General features: G+C 43.7%; 3 protein-coding genes across 7 annotated transcripts; 1 reads left to right on the top strand and 2 right to left on the bottom strand.

Moving 5' to 3' along the window:
• Nucleotides 1-286: 286 nt before the first annotated feature.
• On the bottom strand, nucleotides 287-3,081 carry ube2na (ubiquitin-conjugating enzyme E2Na). The gene is made up of 4 exons (XM_057052488.1): nucleotides 2,930-3,081; nucleotides 1,637-1,883; nucleotides 1,309-1,449; nucleotides 287-1,124 (listed from the first exon to the last, which is right to left on the bottom strand). Exons 1-4 carry the CDS (start codon nucleotides 3,041-3,043, stop codon nucleotides 1,087-1,089), a joined length of 540 nt encoding a protein of 179 aa, XP_056908468.1. The 5' UTR covers nucleotides 3,044-3,081; the 3' UTR covers nucleotides 287-1,086.
• Nucleotides 3,082-3,183: 102 nt separating this feature from the next.
• Nucleotides 3,184-5,870, top strand: c1qtnf13 (C1q and TNF related 13). The gene is made up of 2 exons (XM_057052487.1): nucleotides 3,184-3,780; nucleotides 4,327-5,870. Exons 1-2 carry the CDS (start codon nucleotides 3,738-3,740, stop codon nucleotides 5,397-5,399), a joined length of 1,116 nt encoding a protein of 371 aa, XP_056908467.1. The 5' UTR covers nucleotides 3,184-3,737; the 3' UTR covers nucleotides 5,400-5,870.
• Nucleotides 5,871-5,989: 119 nt separating this feature from the next.
• Nucleotides 5,990-13,973, bottom strand: nr1h4 (nuclear receptor subfamily 1, group H, member 4). Of its 5 annotated transcripts, XM_057052483.1 has the most exons (12): nucleotides 13,773-13,973; nucleotides 13,316-13,387; nucleotides 13,041-13,226; nucleotides 11,880-11,912; nucleotides 10,578-10,946; nucleotides 8,811-8,951; nucleotides 8,128-8,270; nucleotides 7,933-8,031; nucleotides 7,761-7,860; nucleotides 7,532-7,678; nucleotides 6,711-6,824; nucleotides 5,990-6,639 (listed from the first exon to the last, which is right to left on the bottom strand). In XM_057052483.1, exons 3-12 carry the CDS (start codon nucleotides 13,141-13,143, stop codon nucleotides 6,401-6,403), a joined length of 1,488 nt encoding a protein of 495 aa, XP_056908463.1. In that variant the 5' UTR covers nucleotides 13,144-13,226; nucleotides 13,316-13,387; nucleotides 13,773-13,973; the 3' UTR covers nucleotides 5,990-6,400. The 5 variants fall into 5 exon arrangements, with proteins under 5 accessions (XP_056908463.1, XP_056908462.1, XP_056908464.1 ...); XM_057052482.1 differs by having other exon boundaries at nucleotides 13,316-13,973; XM_057052484.1 differs by lacking the exon at nucleotides 13,316-13,387.
• Between the last annotated feature and the right edge of the window lie 357 nt (nucleotides 13,974-14,330).

The raw sequence follows: 14,330 nt of genomic DNA, 5'->3' as shown, positions 1-14,330 counted from the left end.
ACAACGCTTTCTGAAATGTAAGTCTGAAGAAAATCGACACATCAAACAAATGTGTGATAGTGTAGTGTTTATATTTGCATCGATACTGTAAACCCATGGTCAAATAAGACCCAAACTTAGTGGAGTTAAAATGTCCAATAGCGGCGCTTGTAACGTCAATGTCTCCCCCTATTGGAAGAAAGGTGTCCCTACATATGGCGAGAACCATAATCTGTAGGTGAATTAAATAATACTATTTTTATTGCAATATAATTTTCCTTTCAAATAATAGACTCCGTAGACGTCATTATTAATCAACGTCTTTAATTTCCTAGACAAAAGTATTCAGGTGGACTGTTTCATCACACAAGGAAGAGAATACAGTAAATTTCCTGCAGATTAATAGAAAGAAAATTAATAAAAACAGGGAGGATTGGACATTGGACTAAAAAAAAGTCAAACCAGCTGAGAGATCAAGTTTACAGTATTTAATCTTTGGGAGTCTGAACACTTCCACCCCCACCATCTTCCCACCAACCTTTAAAAACAGTCATTAATGAAACATTAATGAAACATGCAACATTTGTCTTTGATGATAAAACATAATGATTAGTCATGTGTAAAGCCGCAGTAAATGTGTTAATAATAAAACTTCCTACACCATCCCACAGCCTATCAGCCACACAGAGAGCAATTGAAATCATTTTATTGCAACAGAGGTACCGTCAGTACGGCTTTTGGCAGCATATTATATTTTATATTATATTTATAAGAACACACAGATCGGAATTAAAAACAACTCAGATGTTGTTCATGTGGTGTTGGGCGACATACAGTTGGACTTAGCCCAGCCGTCTTAGTGACGTTACCGTAGGACACTTGATTTTGATGCGTGTTCGTGGCAGCTACAGGAAACAATGGGGGCAGGGGCGAGCTTTGTGTTTGCTTCGAACGTCAACGGAAGTGACGCTGCACAAGATTGGGCGGGGCGCCTTTCAGCCTCACCACAGTTTTCCTTTATAATATGGTCATTTATTCCATTAAGTAAGCTTACAGATATATGTTTAAGACGGCACACCAGGAAAACGTGCGTCCACTGGCGTCGCTTCAGCTGTTTCTGGCATAAAGTCTGGTCCACGCCTTCGCTGTGAAGATTAAACAAGAGGTCATGTCATTTCGGCTGACCTACAGTACTTACACAGATCTTTAAGTCCCCGAACCTTGAGGTGATTTGATGCTATTTTAAAACAGAAAACATTGCACTGCCTTGCCCGGCCCTCCATGCACGTTCAGGCTGACAAAACCCACGTGCGCGCTGACATCCCTCACCTGTCTTCATGGCTTCAGCCTCGCTGGACTTCCACTGCTCTGCAACGTCATTGGCTAAAGGGTCGTCAGGGTTGGGAGCGCTTAGTAACGCCTGGATTGACAGCAGCACCGTACGGATCTGCAGAGCTGGCGACCACTTATCTAGAAATAATGCGATGATTACACAGTGTGAATAATGAACCGTGATAAAAATGCCATTATAGGGATGGTGGCGCCAAGGGTTGGCTATACTGACTAAAACCTTAAACTGCTTCCGCTTAACAGAACAAATGCGGGACAGCAAGAAGCACCAGCTGGTCAATTTTTAATTTACAAAGCATTTTCTTACCTTTCAGAATGTCCAGACATATTCTTCCCAACTTGTCAACATTGGGGTGATATATTTTGGTGATGAAGCGGACTTTAGGAGCTGCCATTGGGTACTCCTCCGGGAGAAAGAGTTCAAGTTTAAAGACCCCCCCTTCGAACGGTGTGTCCTGGGGTCCATCTATGACTACGTGGAAGTAGCGGCCGTTGCTTTCGTCCGGCTGTGCCTTGATGCCTGGGACATGCTCTGTAACCAAACGCCGAGTTTCCTGGGAGGGAAATATATTGTATATATATTGTTGGTATGATCGTTTTGGCTGCCTTCCTGAGCACCCCGGTGTAAATAAGTCACAGCCAACACTATTTTGTACAGCACATTCTTTCATTAACCAAACAACAGCCATCACTCTTCTATTAGACGTTTTTTTACTTAGACACTGGTTAGATTCCAGGAATTTTTCTGATATCCCCCAGACAAAACTGTGCAAGGCAAACACAGACAGGGACGGGGGCACCTAGCTCCAGGCACACACCCGGGGCCCCAAACCAGCAAGAACTGTTCCCATCATGTCCTGAAGGGATTATTTTGTAATTAGAAAAAAAAAAGGACGTGATCCATGTGGGGAATAAAGACAAAATTAGGTCAGTTATGACGATAGATGTGAGTTAGGATTTTTTTTTTATTGTGTTATTGGATAAAATACGATATCGAAACACACCGAACCCTAGTAACCTTCACAGAAGTGATCGGTGAAATCATTTCCGTCAAAATATTTTTTTTTATTTTTTGAAAAGGTAAAACCTGTTAAACTCAACAAGTTTGTGCAACTGGAACAAAAAATCGCAACATTCAGAAGAGAACAGCAGCTACTGGTGGAACACAAATCCTCATTACGATCATCAGCGAGCTCCTAAAAGCTGAGATACACGCACTATTCCCTTGATGACGCCACGGTTGTGCACGATTAAATGATTCGAGTGTTATATTAGAATATTAGTTACCAAAACTAACTGCTAACTCAAGATAACTCCTTAAACTATTTAAAGAGGCACAAAAGCGCAATGCTTTGCAACATCTCTTTCCCATAACACGAACACTCCTAAAGTTTGCTCTGGTGTATTTATTTATTAGTTTATTTAAGATCTTTTATGGCATGGAGAGTAAACACCGCCTGCACATCCTCTTCTCGGATGCTAACATTAGCACACCCAAATGCTAACCGGGGCGTCCCAGCAAAACACTAGAGTTCCGAAGGGTGAAAACTCGGAGAAAAGCCCCCGGCGCTGCTTTTAAAGGATAAAAACAGATACCTGCCTTCATGATCCTGCTGGACAACCCGGACATGTTGTCTAAAGGCGAGCTCTCCTCTCTCCGGTCCTCCTTTGGCTGCCAAACAAGACGCGTCTTCCGGTATGAGCGTGTGTCCATCACATGATGGCTGGAAGGACATCGGGTCTAAAACTGTCACCCGCGGAGCTAAAAACACAGTCTGGACAGAAGATTTTCCCATTTTCTATCATGCTGGACAGAACAAATCTATCTTTTTGAAACGAACAATAAGACGTTGTATGTTACATGCATTACGATGGTTTAATATTCACTTCTGTTTTAAAAACGGTGTTGATGTCAACAATAATCAACTTCAACTCAACTTTATTGGTTTAATTTAAGGTGCACTAATTATACTCCTAATATGAATTTAGAGCCAGGTTTTTTGTCTGTGTATGTGTATGTTCCTTTTTAAGCGTAGCTTTAAAAACAAGAACATTGCAATGACAGATCCCTAAAAGAAAAAAGGAAATAAGCGGTTCCTTTTTAACACTGCATCCACAAACAATTTGGGGTGTGTGGCGGAGAGAAGCTGCAGTGATGGACGTAGAGGGATAGCGGGGAGGAGCAAAGAACTGCACCTGTCTGACTTAGACACAGCAAGGCAAGATTCAGACCTGAGCTTTCCAGTATTTCTGTTTTCCTGCCTGAATGGGGGGGGGGCTGAAGTTGGATGGACTTTGGAGCTCCTCCTCCTGGCGCATCCGTACGGACAAAAGCATCGTCCCTTTGGCGGTGGGGCCAGGTCTGACATGGACGTTGAACGAGGAGCGTTAATCTAAAGGCTGACGACATGGTGAACAGTATGGAGTTTCTATACAGGTACAGCTCAGCAGGTAAGCTTCAAATTCCTTTATCATTTCCAATCATGAGACATTTTTCGTGCCCTTGTTAAGTTCTTTTTGAATGGAATGGTCACCAAAATAAGGCGCACATTCATTATTTAAAAAAAGTCTCAACAGAGTTAGTAAAATAGTGCCCAAAAGGGTCAATAAAGCATCTAGAGGCCCTTTAAACCACAGATCCATGTGTTAGTGGATTAAAGTCTTTTTGCTCTCCCTCATTCCACCAACTTTTCAAAAAAAATGTCCATTGTTCCAAACACAGAGGACCAGTTGAACCAGTGCCTAATCCCATCCCTTGTCTCAGTGCACAGGGAGAACAGACAATATCAGCCACATTAGGAGTGGCAGCGTCCACCTCGACCCCCCCTGAATCAGGAGCGTCGCAAATCAGCCAGACTTTTAATCACATTAAAACTGTTCCTCTCCCACCGAGCAAATGAGTTTATGATCCTTTTTTTATTTAATAATAAAAAATGATAATATTTATTTTCTTGTTGATCCAGCTGCTGTAATTTTATCTTTTTTTTCTTTTTTAAGCTCGGTGGAGCCCACATCCTTCCTTGGTGTGCGCCTTCGTCTTCATCTTTTCCTGCTCTGGATCTGCCTCGGCCCTTCATGCCCCCCCAGTGGCCTCAGGCCTCCGCTCCGCATTCTCCGCCACGCGCACCAACAGCATCCTAGGAGGGAACCAGAGGGCAGTGACCTTCAACAGGCTCATGGTCAACATCGGAGGCGACTTCAACCCGGACACCGGTCACTTCCGCTGCCGCGTCCCCGGCGCGTACTACTTTTCCTTCTCAATGGGTAAATTTCCCAAGAAGATGTTGTCTGTGATTCTGGTGAAGAACGGCGAAGAGGTGCAGGCCATGGCCTATGATGACTACCTCAGGAGAGGGCGGAAGGTGCAGAGTCAAAGCGTGATGATCAGCTTGAAGGAGCTGGACACCGTGTGGCTGCTCTTGCAGCAGAGTCCTCAGTATGCTCTGTACAGCAACGCCGGCCCCTACATCACCTTCTCCGGCTACCTCGTCTACCCTGACATCTCCCCGTACAGCTACCTGACGAACCACCTGTCTCCAGGTCTGTCATTCCCAAGCTGTCCTCCTCCAGCTGACCCCAAGTTCAGAGGTCAGACCTCGTTGGAGCCCCAGTCCGCCTTCTCTGTAGCGCGGACCTCCACCTTCATGGGCCAGAGCCGGAGGCAGCAGGAGAAGCCGCCGCTGTCTTTTGACGTGGAATACGTCAACATTGGGGGCCATTTCAACAAAACCTCAGGCCTGTTCACGTGCCACTTTCCAGGCGCGTACTTCTTCGCCTTCACTGTGGGGAAACACCCCCGCAGGGCCGTGTCTGTGAAGCTGATGACCGGGAAGGGTGAGGTGCAGGCCATGGTGTTCGATGAGGACACGTCGAAGAGGCGGGAGATGCAGAGTCAGAGTCTGCTGCTGTCTCTCCAGCGAGGGGACAGAGTGTGGCTGTACAGCCAGCAGGACGAGCGTTACGCTGTTTACAGCAACCAAGGCAGGTACACCACCTTTTCTGGCTTCTTGGTGTATCCTGAAGCAAAGACAGTCCCTTCTCTCGCCACACTGGATAGAACACTGTTATAGTGACTAAAACTGCCTATTTAATATCAAAAATTAAAAGGAAACAACTCGTGATCATATGCCATCTATGTAGTGTACTTAGGTTTACTGTTGTGACTACTTTGATTTGAATTTGAATATCGATGTTGATACCAATTGTTACCGCAAGATGTCGCTTCTACACAGTTATGGACGCTGGTTGTATCGTCAAATTTGTGAAACATCATAAATCTTCATTAGGAAATAAGGTCTATAGATGTTTGTGGTTATTGAGTAGAAGAAGTAGAATTTGCAATTGTGGTTATTTTGCATCAGTTGTGGCATTTTATGTAAAGTAAATAAAGTGTTTAATTGATTTTGATTTAGTTTGCACTTAATTTAATAAAGCTGTCTTGATTTCCATTATTTACACATTTTTAAAAGCGTTGCTTGTGTTTTGCTGAAAAAGAAAGAAAATATGAATGGATGGTTCAATAAAACAGAGGATGTATTAAATGTAGATATTCAATTGTGTTAGCGAATTTTGACACAAAAAAATTGAAGTGAACACAAGTAAATCACAAAAATGCTGAGTGTTATTTTATTCGCACCATTCGGGAAAAAAAACACTCCTGTCATTTTCTCCATAATCTTATTTATTGAGACACATTCTTTGTGTATTTATAGCAAGTACGTGCAAGGACGTTACATTTTACAAATACAAAACAAACAGAGTTGTTCATTAACTCTATCTAATCTACATATGGCACTTTGCAGACACGCCACCTTTCACTTGAAATGATTTCCAGTGTTTGTTTGGTTCTTTAAACAATGCCCCAAAAGTCTCAAAAATGAGATAAGTATCAAGACTGCCACAGTAAATGGACATGACGGTCTTGTCACTTCTAAAAAAAACCGTACAAGTTCAGGTCAGGAGACCAACAGATTACACCGGATAAAATTCTTAATTGTCATTTAATCCAATATGAATATGTGACATTTCTTGGTTTCGATGATGTCATCTCCACAGTTTCCTCACATGTGACTCACTGCACATCCCAGATCTCACAAAGCAGCGGGGTAAACTTGTGGTCGTTCACTCTCCAGGACGCGAGCATCTCGGCGTGGTAGTGGCTGAGCGTCCTCAGCTCCGTCAGGCGGCCCAGGAGACGGGCAAAGTACTGTGGCTCCTGGGGATGGTGGAGAACGCACATCTTCCTCAGCAGGTCCAGTGCAGTCTCCTGGAGACGCTCAACAGCTGGCTGATCCTTAACATAAGGTCGGTCTGGACAGGCCAAGAACCCGTTAGGTGTGTTGAACCTGCCTCACAGAGTGAAGTTACTGACAGCAGCTTACCTGGTGTCAGGATGGTGATGGTGGTGAGAAGAGCCTGTTCCTCCAGCACCATGTGGAGTTCTCCGATGCTTTTGTAAAAGTTGAACATGGGTTTGATGAATTCCTCTGAGATACCTGCAAGAATAGGCCGTTACAGTGATATCAGACACACCACCTCTGCCAACAGGGCAGGGAGAACTCCATTATTAATGCCATTGGTGGGTTTGTCGATGTGGTCACAATGTCACAACCAGAACGGTTGTTATACTGCGAAGGGAAATACTGAAATTAGCACAATTAGCATAGCTGCATCCAGACATAGCAAAGGCAAACAGAAATGGAATATGTGCATTTTAAAGCATTTACACTCTCCACACTGGAAGACTGCACATCAAACGTCCACAAATGCCAGCAGGGAGAGGCAGAGGCAGAGAGGTGGACAATAGCCCTCTTGATGTTTTGATAAGCAACAATGGTCTCTTCAGACAGCTATGCTCCCTTATTCTCTCACACTGGCCTTTAGCCTGAATATCTCCTATCCAAACCATTCACACATAGGGCTGCGCCAAGGGACAGCCCCTCTCTGTCCAACTGTCCCACCTGGTTGACATAATGACACCTCTAATAGATAAAAAGGAAAAACACTGGAATAAATTAAAAGCCTGTTTTGACTGGACTGGCTGGATTTTGCCCCATTCTGTAGTTGTGTGCGGTCCAGTTAGAGAGAAAGAGTGTCGCACCGATCCAACAATCAGGGAAGTGATAAGACTAAACTGTCTGGGCTTGTCCGGGTGTACGTAGCGGCCCCTTTAGGGTTTCCCACACCGGTTAGGTCCCCTCACCACTTTTGCGGATCCTCTCCTCCAGAACTTCTGTGTGTCCGATGGGCATCTTTTTGTTCAGAGCCTGAGCTGAGCGCAGGAACATGGCTTCCACAGCCGAACCCTTCAGCAGAGCGATCTGGTCCTCGCGATCCAGAGAGAGGAAGCCTGTCAGGAAGACCACGACGCAAATCTCACAAAGCGGCAAGTCGTTTGACATGTGCCAATCGGGAGGGAAGGGACAAAATACCGGGAATATTTTTGGTGAACTCCACCAGAACTTGAACTTGACTTGTTGCCATTTCCGTCAGCAGCAGGAAGTTTTCCTCGGTGCTGTACTTGTCTTGGAGCTGGGAAATGAGGATTCACCCTCAGTTACAATCAGTTGAGCCCCCCGAAACACTTTAATTCTGACCTCTTACCAGTTTCTTTGCCACGTCTTGAGGAATTTGATGTTTGTTGTAAGCATCTATGATGACTTTCATGAGCGCCTGCTGCTCTTTGGTGAATGAAACCTTTTTCTGCGTGCAAACAAGGAAACACCCCAACCCGATGGCACATTCCTGTTGTTAGTGCAGAGCAAACATCAGCCCTTCCACCACAGACGCTCTTGCTACCTTTGATGGTTTAGTGGTGGAGGAGACGTGTTTGCCATCCCCGTAGTCTCCGGCTTCTGTCTCATCTCCGGTCGACTGTTCCGGGGAGGCTTTGGTGTTCTTTCGTAGCCTTTTTGATTTACACTGGATCTCTGTCAAGAGGCCTGTGGGCAGCAACAAAGACGGCATCAAGTTTATATCACCTGTGTTCAGGCATTACCAGTGCAGAGAGGATGACCATTTTCTACCAGCAGAGCATATTTCCCTATTCCGCTATTGATAATTTTTTTAGAGACAACCCTCCCAAACATCTGAAAGAGTCATCACACCCCTGCACTATTTATGAGCTACTCGAGTCCTGCTGATACTGAACCAGGACCATTTTTCTATTCTGAGTTCTGCTGTCAAATTAAGGTTCTCTTCTCTTCTCAGAAAACAAATCATCACCGCCGCCTGCCAGTTTAACTGTGTCTATTTTTGTAACAGAGCTGAATGGCTGGACAGCTCTGTTGTCTGATGTAGGCGACAGTCGATACCCGGCGTTCAGTGGGCCATGTCAGAATGGAAAATGAGGCCTCTGACAGCCAGATAAAGAGACGATAGTCTGCCCACATAATTCATCTGCAGTGGCCATAAGAGAGAGAGAACAGTGCCCCGAAACTTTCGTTTCCTCATCATACTGATTGATTGTTCCACCGACTCACATTCAGCCAGCATGCCCATCTCCTTGCACTTCCGCAGCCGACACTCCTGGCATTTCCTGCGCATGTACATGTCCATCTCACAGTTCCCACCGCTCTTGCATTTATACACGGCATTCTTTGTAATGCTCCGCCGGAAGAAACCTGTTCATGATGGAAAAGAGATTTTCACAACCCGTTTGTAATCAGGCACTGTATGAGGAAAAAGTCAATGACATTATTATCATTTATTACACCTTCACTTCTTTTTAACTATTTATAGGGCGATAGGGATTTAATGGTGCGGTGTTGTAAGGTTGCAGATAGTATTTTTGTTGGGGTTTTTCCACATTAACATTTTTGGTGTTTTTTTTTTTTTAAATTAAAGTACGTATTACAAAAGATGTGATCTTTTTTTTTTTTTTTACTTTAGTCAGTTGATTAGTTGCGAAAATGCTGCATTTTTTTAACAGCTTTACAGTACTGAGCTAAACACTGTGCCTTTGGAGGAAACAACATAACAGTATTATGTAATTGCTTGTTTTATTCTGCTAACAGACAGATGGGCAGACAGTCAGACAGATGCCAGCTGTCATATAAGCTCCTCGGCAAAGGTATTTATACATATGGTGGTTTCAAGAATTTGTTTTGGGTTTTTCTTTTAGTATTTTGGTGAACGGAAATGTAGACACATCTCTGGGAAAGTGGTAAAGTCACCTGTGTCTCAGCAAGTCATGCTAAGCTAAAAGCAACCGCCTGCGGGAACCCAGCGCATCACTGCCAAGAATGCTGGGAGTGAGGTCACAGGTCAGGTGAGAGACAGTGGGGTCATTACAACAGGCACCTCTCGTATTCTGCAGGTCACTCTTCTGCTTTTTCAGAACTCTGAAGATGGGATTTGTCAGGTGCTCCTTGCGCATCGCAGAGCTGTGTTTCCCCATGCAAAATGTCAAGGTTGCACAGCTGATGCTGTTCCAGCACACGCTAACTTGAAACACTTATTGGACACTACGACACATTTGATTAACCAGGGCACTGTGCGCTCACATGCAGCCCGGCTCGCGTTTCTAGCGCATTGTTCAGCTGAAACCTGAGAGGGAACCGAATCTAGCAGAAGCATCAGGGTGGCTTCAGTCTCGTCTCAGTCAAATAGCAGGACAGACCTGCTGCTGCTGCACTCTTGACATTGTCCAACCTCACAGCGTGGAATTACACGCACGCCATTCGTCCCCCCACCCCATTTGGTCAGGAATCAGAAGAAATTCAGCATATCACGATAGCATAAAGAGGCTAAGGCCTGAGGCATAAAGTCAAATATTTCTGTCTCCTCACATCTACTAAAAACTGATCTGGTGTAAAATCTACAATCACCAGCATCACATCAGGTTTCACAGTTGTATGACTGTTAAGACGATTATCTGTTCGTTAAAAAAAACAAACATTAACTTTGCATCATACTGATTGACCTCTATGAAAAACTTGGTTTAAACTCAGGAGCAAGTCATATACGGGGCACAAGGTCAAGCATTCCACCACCAGGAGGGAAAACAAAGAATCAACTGGCACCAGTGATTTTTGATTTCCTTGCTTGTGGACATAAAACCCAAAGAAAAATTAATAACAAATCAGTCTAGGGAATATATTTAGAGACAGAAGGTTCGACCTTTAACCTCAAAAATACTGCACAAAATGTCAAACTAGCATGAAACCTGAGACCCAATAAATGATCCTAACTTATATGGATGGATATCAAGCTCCATACTCTACCTCAGTAGTTGCGTCATCCCTCACCTTTACATCCCTCACAGGTAAGAGCGTTATAGTGGTATCCAGACGCTTTGTCCCCACACACGACACACAGTTCTTCCCCTTTGACCCGTCCTGCCTGTGACATGTGCCTGGTCCGTTTGCACACAGCAGGCGCCGCAGGAGACACGTCCTCTGTCTCAGCATCATAGCTGACCTCCAGGGAGCCTTTCCTCAGTTCATATATCCCGTACCATTCATCTCCACTGTATGGAGGGTAGTAGTTGTGGTTGGAGTAGTATGGTGTGGAAGGCATAGCTGGTTCCATAGATGTGTACTGCATACTGGGATAGTTTGGAAAGGTTAAGATGTCTGGATCTTGAAGCAGAGGACTGCCTTGATCTGTCAGCATATCTGAAAGAGAAACAGGAGGTGAATGAGAAAGATGTTTGCGCTCTCTACAATGTCTTTCATTCGCATCTGTGTTTTATACATTAGTTCAATATCATATCATATTAGGTATTATTAAGTATCATATTATAGCCAATACTCCAGTTAATACGATTTAAACTCTAAATCATGTCTTTCACAGAGTGAGGTGGGTCCCATCTGTAATGGTGGAGGTCTTTCAGCAGGTAGACAGAAGGATGCTGGGTCCATGAGCTGTGGAACCATTATACTGTAACAACAACAACAACAAGGGCTTTGAGCAGCCAGGAACAGCTCATCATGTGCAGACCTGAAGTGCACTGAAAATGGAAAATATTATATTTTCAGAAAACCAAATAAATCTATGCCCATAAAACATGGCTTTATGGCCACAGCAATGCTTTAACACACATGGCTACTGCCACAAACAGTCAAATTCTTCAAACACAACTATCTGTTCCTCTGTAAAAGGCAAATTCTGTTGTCTGAGAGGGGGAAAGCGTTCCCTATATTATTTAACATCACGTCTGATGAGGAGCAACATAGGTGGTTTCATCAGCTGCTCAACAGCCACCCGATGGACTAGAAAGTCTCACAGCAGTAGCCAGTAACACGCACCAAACACATACCGGTACTATAAACCCATAAATGATTAACAACACACTTGCACAAAGGCACACTGTGTCTTTTAACGATATGGATCTCAATGCCAAACAAGACAACACGTTTTAGGGAGGAATGTCTGTAGTTTTGTACGTTTCTAGAACAGCACAGGAATACCACGCAGTTGAAGTCTGCTAGTACAAAGTGTTAACTAAACCTTTCAAACACCACTGAGATTCTACAATAACAAAGTGTCAACTATGCTGTAAAAGCAGCCCGACACAATGGATATTAAGGACTACATATAACACTGACCTCGTGAAGACTTGGTTTGGACCATGGCCATCTCTGTGGGACCAAAACAAGGCAACTGTTCACAGATGTTATGATGTCAGCAGTCCAGCTGCGCTTTGTCGCCTTGTCATTCTGTTGCCTCTGACTAAAATCCCATTTTACACTTGTCTTTTAACGCGTGAAACCTTCCCCTGAACGCAGCACAATCCCCAACTGCTTGGCACGAGCTTGAGAAATGTGAAGGTTGAGCAAAGGTTGTCCCAGCTACTCATTAACCACTTGGTCATATTTCTTTACATCATTCCAAGTAGCTGACTACAGACATTTGAAGATTTGGTTGGATGATGGTATCAGATGAACACTGGTTTTATATGTGACATATTCAAGTGAAGGTCATCTGGACAAATGTGCATCCTTTACAGTTGTTCACCTAAGAAATGTTTGCCTGCTTGTTTTATTTTATTTAAAAATATGATCTATCAGTTTTCCTCAGAAACATAAAAATATTTTTTTTTGTCCTGTATAATGTTTTGGCTTCGCTGTTTTTCAGAACGACAGTTGGCAACTCAGTCCACCACTGCCCATAAATATTAGGCAATTGGACAATAGATCACAACCACCATGGCAACATGAGCAATAAAGTAATAAATATCGCACCATTCGACATCATAACTTCATCAGTCATCTAAAAGTAACATAGACAAGGAGGTCTATCTTGAAAACATTGCCAGTATTTACAGCCAGCAGTTTGTTTCCTCACTTGTGACAATCAAATACTGTCAAATGAATAAAGAAACACTAGAATAAAATAAGCAAGTGGGAAGGGAAATGATGAAGCTAGTGTGACATAAAGCCACAGGTTTTACATTTTTTTTATGTTTGCTAACTTCTTACTAGCTTATTATGGTGAAGTTAAAGACATACACAAATGCTGAGATATTTGATAGCTGTCATAGCTGTGGTATGCTCTGATGAAATCATGGTTATTAACCAAATTTATGACTTTATATGAGCATTTCCTTTTTGAGCATTTTGCAAATAATTTCGCTAATGTGACCATCAGGCAGCTAAATCCCAAGTGTGTTTGATAATAAACCGACTATAGCTGCTCAACTGATTCTGTCAATGTGAATATTAGCATTGCAATGCTTGTCATTAGCTCATCGCTTGCAGATGACTTACCGAAGAAGTGGGAGTTGTCTGTGTCTGTGATGGAGAATTCATCGCTGGGTGGGATCTCCAGCGGTCCCACCACATCGATGTCTTGGCCCACCCACTCATTCATTCAGGAGGGTCTTTGGGCACCAATAAAGACAACTGTTTGGACGAGGCCAAAGTAGAGGTAAATTGATCTTTTCTCCACCCCCCCTGGAACAAACACAAGCCTGATTTATAAATATATTGAGATGGAGATACAGTGTGATTAAACATAGAGCTGCTAGTCTACTTCGACACACCTGTCAGGTTCACCCTCCTACACGTGCAGGAGATGATGAGGTGGGAGGAAAGGCGGGTACAACTGGCCTTCCCTAAGGGGGAATTGTGGTGCAGTAACAATATGTCCTGTCCCCCTTCATTTCCTTTAGGAGTTTACTCTAAAATAGCTCCCAAGTGTGAGTAAACTGGTTAATTTATTAATACAATAAAACACAAATAACAGTAAGGTTGTCATTTAAGGTTGCATAACATCTTCATGGTGTTTAGTTTTGATTTGATCTTTGGCCGAGCTCCAACGCAGTTCCCACCAGGGTCACTTCACTTTAGGCGCTTCATTAAGCCCCCTCTTTTATAATTAACTATACAATTTCCCCAGCAATCCACCTGGAGCCCACACGGCTTCAGAATCCTCAGGTCTACTTGTACAACCCACATACAGTCTGTCAGATCCGAGACCCGCCACCTTTAGTGCCTTACCTTACAGTGCTCAGTCGACGCACAAAAGTCCCGTCTGCCAATGTCCCAATTCTTCCTCTGGATTCTAACATCCACACTGCAGCCGCGGCTCAGTGAAGCTTTGCCGATCAACATAAGGTCTTTCCTGGCTTTAGCGTTAGCATGTGTGACCAGTTAGGGTCAGGGAGAAATAGATAGTGGTTATTAATTAAACTGTCCATTCCTGCCTATATCTCCCCCCAACAAACATACCCTCCCTCCCCAAAAAAGTTGCTTATCTCAATAAGAGGCTGCCTCCTGAATCCTCCAGCAGTGCAGAGACCCTACCCACATGAACATCACGTGGGACATCCACATCACCACTCTCAATTTATATCAAGGACTTACAAACGTTTGAATTCTTATTTTTTGGATTGCCTCAACTAAATTTTGAAGAGCAGTTAGGAATGAGGTTGAATTAGGAAGTGTCAGGTGCACCGTTTGTCCTTGACCTGGCTGAACTGTCATCACAGATGTATTGACATTGGCCCCTACATACATAGGTGCCCTGCTGCGGATGTGTACTTACATTTAAAAGAC

The sequence above is a fragment of the Takifugu flavidus genome, chromosome 13, assembly GCF_003711565.1.
Source record: "Takifugu flavidus isolate HTHZ2018 chromosome 13, ASM371156v2, whole genome shotgun sequence".
Taxonomy (NCBI): Eukaryota; Metazoa; Chordata; class Actinopteri; order Tetraodontiformes; family Tetraodontidae; genus Takifugu; species Takifugu flavidus.
Note: the sequence above shows the minus strand (reverse complement) of the source record. Positions and strands in the feature narration are given on the sequence as shown.

Coding starts and splice junctions, on each gene's coding strand:
- ube2na (XM_057052488.1), bottom strand. CDS start 3,043: ATGGACACACGCTCATACCGGAAGACGCGTCTTGTTTGGCAGCCAAAG. Junction 1,884..2,929: donor TGTCCAGCAGGATCATGAAG/GCAGGTATCTGT, acceptor TTTCCCTCCCAG/GAAACTCGGCGTTTGGTTAC. Junction 1,450..1,636: donor ATGTCTGGACATTCTGAAAG/GTAAGAAAATGC, acceptor CATTATTTCTAG/ATAAGTGGTCGCCAGCTCTG.
- c1qtnf13 (XM_057052487.1), top strand. CDS start 3,738: ATGGTGAACAGTATGGAGTTTCTATACAGGTACAGCTCAGCAG. Junction 3,781..4,326: donor ATACAGGTACAGCTCAGCAG/GTAAGCTTCAAA, acceptor TTCTTTTTTAAG/CTCGGTGGAGCCCACATCCT.
- nr1h4 (XM_057052482.1), bottom strand. CDS start 13,143: ATGAATGAGTGGGTGGGCCAAGACATCGATGTGGTGGGACCGCTGGAG. Junction 11,913..13,040: donor AGACAACTCCCACTTCTTCG/GTAAGTCATCTG, acceptor TTGGTCCCACAG/AGATGGCCATGGTCCAAACC. Junction 8,271..8,810: donor GATGGGCATGCTGGCTGAAT/GTGAGTCGGTGG, acceptor TGCTGCCCACAG/GCCTCTTGACAGAGATCCAG.